Raw genomic sequence first — 14806 nt, forward strand, 5'->3', positions numbered from 1 at the left:
CCAGTAGTTATTTCCTTTTTAAACTCTGGAAAAGTGGATATTAAGTTTTTGTTTTTCTAAAACCGTTACAACTAAACAAGATATGAATGCAAAACCAGTTTGATTTAGAGAAAAATTCCAAAGATACCCATAACAGATTCAGTTATTTTTCTCTTTGAAAATTCTGTACTAATAGTTTATTTGGATCAGGTAGCAGCATTTAGCATTTTCAGTCCACAACCATGTGAGAACACTTCTGATACAAGCTTTAGTAAAATATCATTAAGAACCAAGATGAGGAATGAACTTTAATAACTAAATACTTTGAAACTTCAGAGAAAGTAGAGGGGGTTTAAAAGATTTTTTTTTAATATTAGCAGATAATATATTTCAAATAATTCCTAAATGAGGGCAGATTAGGCTGAAGGAAGCCCTGAGAGCTCTGCTGTGGCTGTCATTGCTCATGCCAGGCCCCCAGAGAGGCAGAGCAGGTTCTGGGGGTGGATTCTGCTCTGTTTAGCACCACATCAGCTCAGCACTGTCTGCTGGGTACTGAGCAATGCACCCAGTGTCTGCTGTGGAGATTTTCCTATTCCAGCCCTTCCTGCCCATCAGGGGGGTGTCACTGCCCACCTGTACCCTGGCGTTTCTGTCCCTCTCACCTCCTGGTTCCCTACAGAAAGCAGCTGAGCAGGTGCTGCAGCTGGAGGTGCTGGGATGAGCCCTTTCCTGCTGAGAGGCAGAGCTCCCAGAGCCCTGCACTCCCAGAGCCCTGCAGCAAGCCCAGGTGGAGCTCTGGCACCCCCAAACAGGACACACAGCCTCAGCAGCTCAGGCTGCCCTGGGGAGATGCTGAGGTGCTGCCAAGCTGGCTCATCCTGCAGGAGCAGGGAGAGCTCTGGGCTGGGCTGTGTAAAACACCTCTGAACAAAGCCCTGGGTGGGCAAGGCAGGTGCCAGCACGGTTAGGAATGCTCCAAGGAGAGCAGCCACTGCACAAAAGCCCAGAGTTGCCTCATCATGGCCACAATGGCCTGATGAGCTCATGTCACTGTGACCATCACCAGCTGGACATGCAGGGTGTGCCATCAGTGCTTTGTGCATGGGTTTGGATGGTTTTGCTTCAGACCATCACCAGCTGGACATGCAGGGTGTGCCATGAGTGCTTTCGACCCGAATTTGGATCATTTTGCTTCAGTTCAGTCCATTGGAAAAGCTACTGAGAGCTGCTTCAGTAATGAGCACAGCATTTTAGGCTTTCCTCCTTGATATTATTACAATAGGAGCCTTTTCACTTCAAAATGTAAACTCTTGTACTTTAAAAAGCCTTGCATGCAGTTCCCTCTGAGCACCCAGCAGCGTGAGGCTCAGAGGAAAGTTCTGGAATAAGGCTGATCCTTAGGGAGTTAAAGACACAAGGTTACTCAGCTTGGTGCCACCAGAAGAAGAAATTATGTCATCCCTCAGCAATCCTGGTGCTTCCTACCCTCTGGGCAGGGAACTGACACTGACAACCTTCCCTTGCAGCAAAATCCTCAGAGCCTCTCCCTGATGGCTGCAGGAACCAGCTCAGAGCCAGCCCTGAATGATCTCTGCCACAGTTAACTCCCAGCATTGGCCTGGGTGGTTACCCATGGAAAAACCTCTACCAGGAGGGACAGGGCACAGTCCCAAGGCACAGAGCTCACAGGAAAATGGTGATGGGAGGGAGCAGCATTGTTCATCCTCAGAGGGAAAAAGAAGTGGAAAGAAGAATGGGTATCCCAGTGTGCTCACTGTCATCAACTCTGCTTGCAGGCTTCCATGCCTCCTTTCAAGTGTCCTGGGAAAAACTGTTCTACTTAAACTACAGCACAGGGGTTGTAGTTTATTGGGGTTTATAGGGTAGTTTATAGGATTTCAGTCCTATAATCCCCTCCACATTTCTTTTGTCTCTGAAGGAACAGTGCTGCTCATTGCACTGGAGGGAAGCAACTTTGTCACTGGGCAGAGGGGAGGAAAGGCTGCCCCTCCTTTACTGGGGATTTCCAGGAGGAAAACAAGAAGAAAATCCCCAGGCAGAGAGCAGAGCACACGTGCAGAGTTAGGGGGTGAATTTCAGGACAACACAACTCTGCTCACAACCCTGAAATCCCTGTCAAGCACTTTCTTGTTGGTAATTATAGGCCTGTTGGACAACAAGGAATAACTAATCTTTTTCAGCAGCAAGGATTAAATCCTCTTTCACAGCCACGCACGCTTTGACTAAGCAGAATCCCTTTATTGGCCATGAGAGAAATTACTGGTGGTGAGTCAAATCACCCTCTTCCAACCAACTAGATTTTAGTATAAGCAAATGAGGTTTTACACATTTAATGCCTATATTTATTATCTAATTAAAGAATTTTTCTAATTTCTAAAAAATACAAAATAGTTCTTTGAATATTCATTAGTTCTTAGAATCATAACAAAATCCTTTCTGAGAAGTACCAAGCACTGCCTGACTAGTGCAGCTTAACAGCTTTTGCAAAACCACTCAATGAGAGTGCTAATTATAACACAAAATGGTAAATGGAAAATAGAATAGAGGCGAGACAGCTTAGCAAGGCTAGACAGTTGTTTAATGAGATCCAATCTTGCTGTCTGATTGTCTTGACAAAGAAAATGTGGGGTCAGTTATGGTGCTGCACAGGAAATCCTTAAGACACTAGATAAAAACAAAACAGGGCTGAACAGATAAAGCAGGGGAAGAACTCTAAAATGGGCAAAGACACTGATCTGGGGGAGGTGCTGGATCCTGCCACAAGACCTGAAGAATGGGCTGGAAATAGCTGTGAGTGAAACAAAGAAGTAGAATGAAATATTGTACAGGAGGTATCTGATAACCTTCAAGAGTGAGGTAACAGAAAACAGATAAAAATCAAAGTTTCAAAGTACAAAATGGGAGTAAGAGATCAGTAGTGAAAAAATCCAATATACTCTGAGACCTTGTTGAATAAAATACCAGGAGAGGAGAGAATTGCAGGTATATCTGTAGATCATAGCTCATTAAAGTGCCACTGCTATGATTTGATAGTGAAAGAAGGCAAATACAATCCTCTGATGGATCAAAAGTGTTTCTTTGAGAGCTGACATTAATGCCATGGTACAAAGCATCACTTGGTCTTTACTGGAGTGGTAAAGCATCATCCTTGTCCAACAGGGATTTATTCAGCCTTGAACAGGTGCTATAACAACACATAGGAATCAAGGATGGCAAAGCAGAATGTCAGGAAAGGGCAGAGGAGGTTTGTTTGGATTCAAGGAGAGGCTGAGAGAGGCTGCAGTTATACAACACGTGAAAAAAGAAATAGAGCTGATGAAATGAAAGGGAAGCATTTGTGCAAGTAAGCTGAGGCCTGAGTGATTCATGGCTCCCTTGTGGTTGGAAATTAAGAAGCAGTGCTGCAGGGTGAGTGACCAGAGCTGCTCACACTTGTGTCACCCTGGCTGTGGCGTTTCCTGTCCCTCTGCAGGTGACACGAGCTGCTCAGGGCACAGCCAGAGCTGCTCCCTTGGAGCCCTGCTCTGCATTGCTGACCCTGCTGCTTCTGAAACAGGGCCTCCACATTCTTTGGGAACATAGAGGAGGACAAGAAAGCAAATTTTGAGATGGATGGCCCCCAAAATGAAGACAGATTAAATGAGTGTCTGTAGTAGGAGTTCTCCTTAGGAGCCAAATCTCTCTGCAAGGGCCAGCGAAGCCCAGAGGAACCTGGCAGGCAGTGACGCTTCCAGGGGCCTGGGGAGACCCCCAGTGCACTCAGCCCATCAGGCTGCCCCCAGCACACTGCTGTGCTTGCGTGCATGGTTTTGGGTTGATGACAAGTTAGGGTTGTATTCTCTGTTTAGGGAATTTAATAAACATTCTCTCAGACATAAGGAATTTGTCCTCCTTTCAGTGTAACAACTGTGCCAGTTTAAAAGAGGTGGGGAAAGGCACCAGTTGAGTTTTAGCGTTTACTGAACAAAGAGAGATATTGAACAGAAAGGCAGAGTAACTTCACAGTGAGCTTATCACTGCCTTTGTTGCCTGTGGCAGTGGCTGACTGCTGTGGTGACACCAACCCACAGGATATTGTCACTTACCTCATGGGCAGCATTTCTGGGACAAGAAAGCTGTGTACACAGCTATGAGATATAGCTGATTGCATCTGAAAATGTACAATTAAAATGCTGGGGGTGTGAGCTGGTTGTGGAGCATCTGATCAGAGTTTCTGCCAGGCAGAGGGAGCCATTTATAGTATTTTTTTTTTACAGCAGTGATGCCTTCTGCTATTGGAATGTCCTCAAAAAAAAGAGAGAGGGGGGAAGTGCTAAGTCCATTGCCAGGGTATTATCAAGAACCTTTGCTACTTTTCTCTCTGAATGGCAAAACTTGCTGCTTCTCATTTATTTCACAGCAGGATCCCTTCCTGTGATGTGTGTGTAAATTGCCCTTGGAAACATTAGGAAAACTAATGTTTTGGGCTTGAGATCCTGTTCCTTCAGGGGTGATGGCTTTAACAATGGACTGTAGCACTGGAAATGTTACTACAGCCTGTAGGTTTACAGGGATTGTCTGCAGAAATTTATCCTAGCTCTTGAAGAACCAAAAAAAAAATTGTTCCTAGATCTGCAAATCTCCCCTGTGTGAGCAGCACCTCACCTGGTGGAGCTGCCATCACCCACCTCCATTCAGCCCCAGAGCTCCCCTGCTCCTCTCCAGCCCCAGCAGCAAGGAAGCAAAGGCACAAGCTCAAGTGCCCAGCAGTTGCTTGCCAGAGGATCTTTTCCAAGTACCAAAACTTCAACAGCTGTCTTCTTCCCAGTGGTGGTGGAAAGCAATAAAGTAACTCATTTATTAAATGGTAACTGCTGTGGGGACAGTGGATGGATGTATAAACTGCATTCAGTTCATATGGAAGGGCTTGTATTGTAGATAAACTGCTTCAGGGAAGGAACACACTCATTCTCTTTATTGTTTCACAGCCCGTGATTTTACCATAATGCTGTGACATAAAGCTCAGAAAACATTCACCACTACATTTCCAATAGCATTATCACTCTGTACTGGTTAACTCAGGCTCCCTGTGGAAAAATGCCTTGTCCTGATCCTGTTGGGAGGCAGTGGGAGGAGCAGGAGCAGAACACAGAAATCCTGTCTGCCTGTGCCATGAGCCCTCCCATGAAAACACCCTGACCAGGTGGCACAGTCACTGCCCTACAGGCTGATATTGGTACTGAGCTGACTCTGACCTTTCTTTTTAGATACAGGGTAAGAGGAATTAAGAAATAAGAATTAGAATTAAGGTAAGAGGAACTGATGTGCTGAACAGCTATTACTTTTTCTTTCTGCCTTCAGTGCAAGGAGTTCACTTTCCACACTGGCTACGAGGTGCTCGTTCAGCGGCTGCTGGAGGGGAAGAAGATGTGCAAAGATGTGGAGGATTTGCTCAAGCAGAGGTATGAAAATCAGAGTGAAAAAAGCGTGAACAGCCTCCTTTTTTTGTCTCATTTGGCATCCAGAAGGGAATAGCAGGCTGTTTCTCAGTTTGGTGTTGTTATGAGCTTACATAGAAAAGCCTGAGTAATTTGAATCCCAGCCTTGTGATGTGAAGGTAGATCAATAGAAATCTCAAAGACTTGAGAAGGGAAGGTTGAAGAGTCAGAAAACCAGAGCTCCACTAAGACCCCTCATTATGGGTCCAGAAGTACACAGTAGCACCTACATTCACAAGTAACGTTTTAAAGTTTCCCCTTTTGCAGGGCAAAAATGACTTGCACATTTTTTGTTTCTCTTTGAACATGCTGTTGCCACAGGCACTGTTTCAGTTTCCTGCCAAAAATGAGACCTTTTTTCAAATACAAAGCTACATAAAACGCTACCTAAAGCCTTACCCAGACACCCAAACCAGCCCCTGTTGTACACCAACCTTAGCAGGTTTGAGTAATGATATTGTAGCTCATGCTCCCTGATTATGTGCTTCTTGGTGCTTCTCAACAGCAACTATGGACAGCTGACAACTTTATGGGTGAGAAATTATGTATCACACTGCTGCTCTGGCTCCTTTGCCATCCATTTTTGTAGCTGTGACTTAGAAAAACAGCTCTGAAATTTGGTTCTGTGTTGAGGTGGCTTCAGCAATTTCAGCATGTAGCATGAAGCACACACGTGCTCAGGTGTGACATGTAGGAAAGACCACACAAATATGGATTGTGTATCCAGCAGGCAATCTCAGAGCAGCTCATCTCAGCACTGTCAACTTATGAATATTGCTCCACCTTCCTGCTTTTTCTTCCCATGCTGTCCCCATCTACTTTTTTGGGTTTAGGGTGGTTTTCTGAAGGCTGATTTGAAAGCCCTGGTACTTTCAAGGGGGTGTGAGTTGTCAGACTCAAAAGTGGCCATTTCACCACCTGTGAAGTCTCCCATCAAAACCTGAAGCTATTTAAGTTGCTTTTCTCAACCATCAGTGGAAGACTGTGGTATTGGCACACATCACACCGTCCTGAAGTCACGTCTGCCTGATGGCAGCTTAGCTGCAAGTGTTTAAAATGGCTCCTTTGGGCCTCATACTGTGGCATTCACATCCTCTGAGAAACCTCTTTGTCCAGGGTTTTTCTCCTGGGAAGCTGAGACGCCTCGGAGAAAAAGGAAAGCAACAATTATCTCATTTGCTTCTCCTGTGCTGTGCTCATGTGGAATGTGTTTGGAGCTTGTTTACCCACTGGTGATTGTTCCATTAATTCTGGTGTGAGTTGTTTTCACTCATTGGCCAATCAGGGCCAAGCTGTGTCAGGACTCTGGAAAGAGTAATGAGTTTTCATTATTATCTTTTTAGCATTCTGTCTGTATCCTTTCTGTATTCTTTAGTATAGTTTAGGTAAGTATTCTTTAATATAATATAGATGATGAAATAATAAATTAGCCTTCTGAGAACATGGAGTCAGATGCATCATTCCTCCCTGCCACAGGGGTCCCTGCAAATACAATATCAAACCTTACAGAACTCAGAACTGTACTGCAGGCCTCGGGCAGTGCAATTCTGCATCAGATGCTGCACACACCTGTGCTCCTGCCAAAATATTGCAGAGGCTTCTGAAAGTTTTTCTGAAAGCAGGATGAGGTTTTTCCTGGTTTATGGTGGAGGCACAAAGTTCTTTCTGTAAAGAAGAAAAAATAGATGTACATTTTGCCAGTATTTCCATGAGGTTTTTCACACCCCAGGACGCTGCAGAGGTCGTGTGTACGTGTGTGTGCCCGTGTGGGTACGTGCCTGATGGGGGGAGGAACAGGAGATGAGAAGTGGGCACTGAGTCAAAGATGTGATTTCCAGATTATTGCTGGCACATGTTTGTTTCAGCTCAGCCTCACGTCACTCATAGGAGTGACCCAGCAGAAGATCAAAGGATGGGATGAATCTCTCTTCTAGAGGCTGCCCATACCATGTGGTTCACTTTGGAATTTCAGCAAGGACTCCTGCAGCCCTGAAGCCAGCTCCCCTGGGCTTGGCCACACAAACACTCCATCAGTTTTCCAACCACAAATCCCCTAACTGGCCCAGAGAAAGGCCTAAGAGGTTTGGGAGTGAGAAAGCAATTTTATTCCAGAACAAAACCCAGGGTTAAAACACAGAGTGTGTTCTATCCCTGAATGGCTGCAGGGAAACGTAGAAGCTGTGTGCAGGAGTGCTGTAAAGTGGGAAAAGCAGCACACAGATGTAAAGAGATAGTGTCGGCTCCTGTGAAATTCCTCTGACCCTGGGCTAGTCCAGTCCCATCCATGCTGAGGTTTCAGGAGCTGGGACTGGCTTAGAAGCTTTTTTCCCATACTTGTGTATTGAGCAGGCAAAGTGGGAGTAATTACTGGAGTAATTTTCATCGCTGCACAGGCGCTGGCACTAAGCAAAGCCTCTGACTCAGAAGTGTTTCTTGATACTGAAATCAGAAGAAAATTAATCTATTCTTCTTCTGCCACATTATGTGTCTGGAGCATATTTCCATTTTGATGAAATTTCAGTCATCTAACATGAAAAAGAAGTGGTGCCTCTGCATGGCCTGCACCATTTTGCACCCTGTTCCTCTAACAGGAATGCCAGCAGGGATGTAGGAACACCCTAGTGAAACTCAGCAGTTCTGAGAGCGGGAGGGCGGCACCTGCAGTGGGAGCCATGGGCAGAGGCCAGGAGCCCTCTGCTCCTGCTGCAGGGCCAGCACTGCTGCTCCAGGGCCTGACACATCTCCTTGGGCTGGGGAGAGTGTGGGATGAGCCTGGTTCAGACCCCAGGAGATGTGGATTTGCTCCCAGAGCCCAGGGCCAGCAGAGGGGCTGTGGGACCCTCTCAGGGACCCATCCCAGCAGCTGCAGGAGCAGCTTCAAACTGCTGGAACTCAGCAAAGACACACCAAGCACCTCCTGGCCAGGTGGGAAGACTGATGGGACTAAAACCCAGCAGGGTTGTAGGGCCTTGCACCCACATCAAATTCGTTTTTTGAACAAAGAGTACGTTTCTCTAAGGTGCCAAGTTTCAGGCCAAAACAGTTTGAAATGCTTTGAAACTGCTCTTGAGAACTGGACCCTAAACAAAATCATCCCTCCCCCCAGGTGCTAGCACCAGGCTATCTGTTCATTATTTATTGTTGACCATTCCATAGTTTTTAGCAGCTGCTCAAAGACTGACAACTTGATTCCACCCTGGTCTTGCACCCAGGAGAAAGGAAGTAACACATTTAGTACAAATACTTTTTTTAAAGAGAATAGAAGTTTCCTCCAGTGCTGGGGGAAGGGAAAGCAAAGGAAATATTTGTATTTCTTTATTAACCATAGAAACAGAGCCACTGTCCTGAGTCACCAGTTACAGTTCCCCATTAGGTGAGGTTGTCCCTTGCACAGAGCTGCCCCAGCCTCACCACACAACCACCAGGGCTCCTTTGTCCTCAGCCTCCATGGCAGATCTTCCAGCAGTGCCTCGTCTTTCCAAGGGATGGAAATACTCCTGCTACCCCATTTATGGCTCCCATTTATTCCCAACATCTCTTGAAAGGATCCTTTGGAACCTGCTCTTCACTGCCCTCACAGCCATGGTTTTAATGCACTGAGCCAGCCATCATTTTTAGGTTCCTTTTGTTCAGTTCTGAACACCTTCATCTCCTCTCTGTTCACCTCCTCCTTCCCATGAACCCAAGTTCTGGGGGCAGAGCTGAACATAGCATTCCACAGTAATCAAAGCCATGGAGAGGGGCTTCATTTTTATCTCATTTCTTCCAGAAATAACTTATCCAGAGTATTTCAGAGGTTAACTAACAGCACTAGGATTGAGGAGATAGAGAAATCTAATAAGTAGCATTTCTGATGTTTTGCACCTCAAATACAATTAGAGGATTTGTGTAAATGTGATCCTGGTACCACTAAGAGAAATTGAGAAAGCTTTTCTTTTCACAGAGCACAAGCAGAAGAGAGATATGGGAAAGAGCTGGTTCAAATAGCCCGAAAAGCAGGAGGACAAACAGAAATCAAGTAAGGAATTCTTTTATTATTACTGCAAACAAAATTATTTTGGAAGAAATACCAGACTCCTGTGTTTTGCCTCTGGATGAGGTCACAACCACTCATTTCAGTGCATTACACAGCTCTTCACAATGTGTAGGGAAGTGGGGAAACACCACAGTCCTTCACAGTGGGATTCACTGTTTGTGAATAGTCTCTACTTAGAAACTGCCAGTAGGTCCTTTCCTGAGATTTTTTTTTTAATTTCAAGATTCTTAATGTTTAATATTTGCTTCCAAAAACAGACCAAGTGATGGGGAAAAAAAGAGAATGGAAAAGGTTGTGAAATGTTTAGGGTGGTGGCTTGACAGTTCTGGAAAGCTGGTGAACACTGAGAAACTGTGACAGAACAAATACAAAGACCCCAAAAATCAGCTTCTGCAGCAGGAAAAAAGGCTTACCTTAGGAATACAAAATGTAAATCTCTTTGAAGGGACCTAATTTGAAATAATTCAATGGAACTACTGAAATACATTAAGATGACATATATATTTTTCTCTGTCTCCTCTATTACTATCTTAAATGATGTATAAATTGTGTTGGGAGGGAAGATAGATATTGGTATGGAATTTAACTTAATAAACACTGCTGATAAACTGCTGCTATTATTGATGGCAGCAGCAATAATGAGACATTTTGTCATTATTGTAACAAGTAATAATACAGTAATAAGGTGGCAGAGGATGAAGATGAGGGGTCACAGAAGACAATCCTGAAAGAGGAGACCTCAATCTAAACACAAATCAGCTCTATTGATCCCTGGGGCCTGCTGCCCTCCTCCATCCCATAGCTCATTCCTTAATGGCAGTCTCCTTTTCACCTGGATTTATCACTCCCAGTGCAAGTGGTTCCTGGCCATGTTTTGTGGGAGAGCTTGAGCCCAGGCAGTGCCACAGCAAGGCTGGCACAGACGCTGCTGGCAGTGCCAGGGGTGTGCAAGGCTTCTGCTGCAGCTCTGCCTGGCCCCTGGGCAGCACCCAGGGATGCCTCAGTGCCAGGAGATGCCTCCTGCCCTCCTGGTGCCTCAGTGCACTGACCTCAGGGCTGAAAAGGAAGGAGAAGAAGAAATATTCTGAAATGAAAGCATCAGGTTAAGGATAGATGGGTTTTTCTCAACCAAAGGCTAAGATTAGCATTCCAGGATTAAAGAAAGGCTTCACCTCAACTCCTTTAGTGGCAACACAGGGCAGGCAGAGCAGATGTGTTCAGCAACAAGCAGCTTTGGCTGCCCTTCAGTAGCTCAGTGACAATTCATGGGTCTGCCTTTTCTCAAGAGATTATGAGAGCTTGATTGAGAAGCAGAGTCAAGTCCCAGTGTTGGGATATGGATCCAAGTTCCCCTCAAGTTGGGGGGAGTTTGGGCTTGGGCCCAGCTCCACTTTGATCCAGCAATTTTATAGCTTGGCATGGAGGGAAGCTGAGCACACAAACAAAGCTGTGGAGCTGATTTACTGCTTCCATAACCCACACCTGGCCAGGGAGGGACCAGCTCTGCACTGATGCTTTTATCAGAGAAATGTCTCACTGTGCCTGGCCTGAAGCAGAGAGGACACTTTCCCTCACCCAGCATCCTCTGATTGTTTAAGGAATTGCACAGAGAATGAAGGGCATTTGTCCAGGGCAAACAAAAAATCAGAGAAAACTAAAGTCTGTCCAGGGCTGGAACAACACAAGAAAATGCAGTGTTTGGTTTTGATGCCTTAAAATTGTTGAATTTTCTGTGTCTGTGTGTTCTCCTCAGTGTGAAATTTCTGTTTGTATGCCATTGATTGCTGGCAGCAGTTCTGCCCTCAAGGTCAGTCCTCCAGGGAGACTTGAGGGAGGGAATCTATGTACTCCTTATAATAAGAAAAGCTTGAAAGGACTATGCTGCAACTGTGCCAGTGCATTTTTCCAAGTGTTTCCTCTTTATAGGACTCCCTATTTTCATCTGATAGAACTACAAGTACTTGATAGGCTGAGCAGGGCTGTTCACACCTTCAAATGCAGCTCTGGGTAGCAGTATTTCTTCAAGTCTAATGTATTTGTACCTAAAACTTCCATCTGACAAACACCAGGACAAAAGCAGCTTCCAGGGTGTTTCTGCAGACTCTCCTTTGCCATGCTATGTATGGAAGAGGAGCAGGAATTAGGAGCAGGAATTACTAATTTTAAATCACTCAGTCATTTTCTTGCTAATACAAAGTTATTATCCTCTAATCTTAAATTTAGCCACCTTTTAAATATCTCAGATACTGAGGCTTTCTGTCACACCACAGAAATTCCTAATATCAGGATACCTGATACCCTTTCCAAAAATCTATAAAAGGAACATAAAAATTGCATCCACAACAAACACCCAAAAGCTTCCAGTATGAAAATTCCCAGAAGACCTTAAGAGAAATAACTTCAAGGCTGAGGTTGATATTTCAGCACAGTCAGGATAGCACAAGACAAGGGAATAAGCAAATGAGTAAATGGCAAGCACCAGAGCAGCCTGGAGAAGGGATGGCACACTGCACCAGGGAGTGGCCACTGCTGCAGAAAACACTTCTCTCCCAAGCCTCCCCTAAATCTTAGGAGCTTTTATGTTTGAATCAAAGAAAAAAACAATTTCAACATTTTTTCAGGCTTGCTCCTTCTCTCCTCAAATTCTGCTTCAGCTGGAGCAATTGCTGAACTCAGCTAAATGTATAAATAGATTCTACTGCCCGTTTTTGTTCACCAGACACACAGATGAAGGAATATGCTGCTGACTCCAAAGATTGTAGGGAGGGTTCACTGGAATGTAACAGCAACTCTGGGGCCACTCTCTCTTGATTGGAGAAGGCTCCAGGTGACAGCAGCCATCAGGATGCCCTCCTGCATCCCTGGGATATCCCTGTATCCTCCTGCATCCCTGGCTGTTCCCATGGCTCCAGCTCCTCTGTCCCAAGCCTGGCAGGGACATCCCCAGGCCAGGCACACACTGCCAGCCCAGCAGTGACAGCAGTGACTAGGGAAAGAGAGGGGCTGTGTGCTCTGAGAGGTCCCCAGGGCAGGAATGTGAGAGCACTCTGAGCTCAGGGCCAGCAGGGTCAGGGTCTGATGCTGCTGCTGAGGGTCAGCAGTGACTGAGCCAGGGCCCCACTGCTCCTGTGCACAGCAGAGTCAGGATTGGCCCTGGGAGCCCCCAGCTCAGAATGTGTCTGACAGCACCAAAACCAGCAGGGCAAACACACTGCACCTTCTCTTATTTCAGAAAAAGCCAGGATGGGGTTTCTAAAACCTGGATACCACTGACAGAGCAAACAAATCCAGCTCAGGAAGTCGAAGTTCCCTCCAAGGGCTGACAGCCAAGGGGCAGCAGCACTGCACAGGCACTGCAGTGGCACAAACTCCTTCTCTCTTCCCACCCAGGGCACAGCTCCCACTCAGCACCTGCCACTGCCCTTGGCCCATTCCAAGGCACACAAGGATGCACACACTTCAATCCAAGGCTCACACAAGCTCAGACCAACCCCTTCAGCTTCATAATCTTCCCCCAACACTGGATATCCCAAGGGAAGGGTAGAACAACAGGGCAAGCATATAAAGATATTTCTTCTAAATAATCTCCTAGCCATAGCAATCAGTAAGGTCACAGGATGCCACACCAGTAGCAGCTTTCTAAGGAATAGCCTCCACTGTTTTCTTGTTTTTCTTATTTGAAGCCCTGAAATATTTTAGTATCCACTGAGTCAATAGGTAAAGCAATGCATGCCTGTTATCTCACTTTTTAAACTAAAAAAATTAAATCTGCATCACCATTTCCTAATCTCTGCTCATAAAATAAAATATAAAAAGGTGATGAGAAATCTACAGCCATGTTTTCTTGGCAAATGACAGCTTATACCATATCCAGCAGGGGAGAAAGAACTACAGGTTTTGAAGTTTGAAGTGCAGTATTTGAACTCTCAGTGGTGCACACATGGGAGGGCATGTACAGAAACTGGGATTTTCAGCCAAGCTACAGACTGAGATCACAGCTGCAGTTGTTTGCTGGGGGTGTGCACAGCAATGATGCCTCACACTGGAGATGATTCTCAGCAGAGCTTTAAGTGCCTTTAAGAGGAATCACCCTCCTGGCTGCAAGGGAATCTCCATGCAGTGGCTTTGGGCAGCTCCTCAGCACAGCAACACAAAAGCAGAGCCCAGTTCTGATCTGCAAGCTCAGCTTCAGCCAAACCAGAGCCTCTGGGAACTCTGTTCTTCTCTAAAATAACTGATGCAAACATGAGCTGGTTAAACTCTGCCTGGGCTGACAACAGCTATTTCTGTCATTTGCTCTGCTTGTCTCTTCCCATGTATATGATTTCCTACATTTTTCATCCCTTTTTTCCACCAGCACCTCCTTAGGACCTCAGGAAAGGGTAGTTCCTTCAAGCCCATGTATGCTCTGCTCTTCTCTGTGGTGCCTGAAATAGAACATTTCAGTGAGTGGGAGGTGAGGGCATCTGTAATGAAATGCCAATTGCTGTTTCCTGTGGATAAAAATAGTGCATCTGTCACTTAATATACAAAATCCTCTGTATTACTCCACACAAAGCAGGCATTTTTGAACTGAAGCTAAAAGTCAGTGGGGAAGGTCACATCCTTGCATGGTTGCCCACTCTCCACCCAAATGTTCTGAACCCACGCAGAATTTATACACCAGCACTTTGCACTTTCAGGACTCTGAAAATGGACCTGAGCCTCTGCTCAGTCCCTGTTCAATTTGATCTAGATGAGCTCTCTGCTGATGGGGACAGGCATTTCTGAGCAGTGCTGCTCTCTTTCTGAGAGATGTGAAGAAATTCAGTCTTATGTTAAAGGCACAAAATTTGTTTTGACTGTTTTAACCTTTGATTTGGATGGCACAGCTCATTCTGGAGCCCCAAGGGATCTAATTTGATGTCAGGTTTACAGGGAGGAGAAGGAACATGGAGATGTTTCCTGTTTGCTCCCCTGCCCCAGGAAGGTCTGGGCTGATGTGTGTGCTCCCAGTGCTCAGCCCTGGAGTGAGTGAGGACACAGCCCCTTCCCCAGAGCTCAGGGCACTCCTGACACACACCTGGGAATGTCCGAGCAGCAGAAGGTGGAGGTGAACCCCCAGAGCAGGAGGGGAGCCCTGCACAGAGGCTGCTGGATGAAAACACAAAATGTCCCTGAGCCCAGCCTGGTGCCCAGTGCAGCCTCTGAGCAGCTGAGAACAACTCCTGAGGCTCCACATCCCAGCCCAGCTGGGAGCTGACACCAACCCTTCCAGCTGCACCCAGGGCTGCTGCCTTTCTGCTTAGAGCTC

The 14806-nt window shown here is 45.9% G+C and overlaps 1 protein-coding gene across 1 annotated transcript in view; it reads left to right on the forward strand.

Moving 5' to 3' along the window:
• The window catches only part of PSTPIP1 (proline-serine-threonine phosphatase interacting protein 1), a 53228-nt gene that overhangs the window by 11103 nt on the left and 27319 nt on the right, over positions 1–14806 (forward strand). The window contains exons 2-3 of the mRNA XM_005487792.4: positions 5341–5441; positions 9421–9495. Coding sequence (XP_005487849.2) covers positions 5341–5441; positions 9421–9495 — 176 coding nt within the window. The remainder of the gene's footprint in view (positions 1–5340; positions 5442–9420; positions 9496–14806) is intronic.

Source organism: Zonotrichia albicollis, chromosome 11, assembly GCF_047830755.1.
Source record: "Zonotrichia albicollis isolate bZonAlb1 chromosome 11, bZonAlb1.hap1, whole genome shotgun sequence".
NCBI classification, from domain to species: domain Eukaryota; kingdom Metazoa; phylum Chordata; class Aves; order Passeriformes; family Passerellidae; genus Zonotrichia; species Zonotrichia albicollis.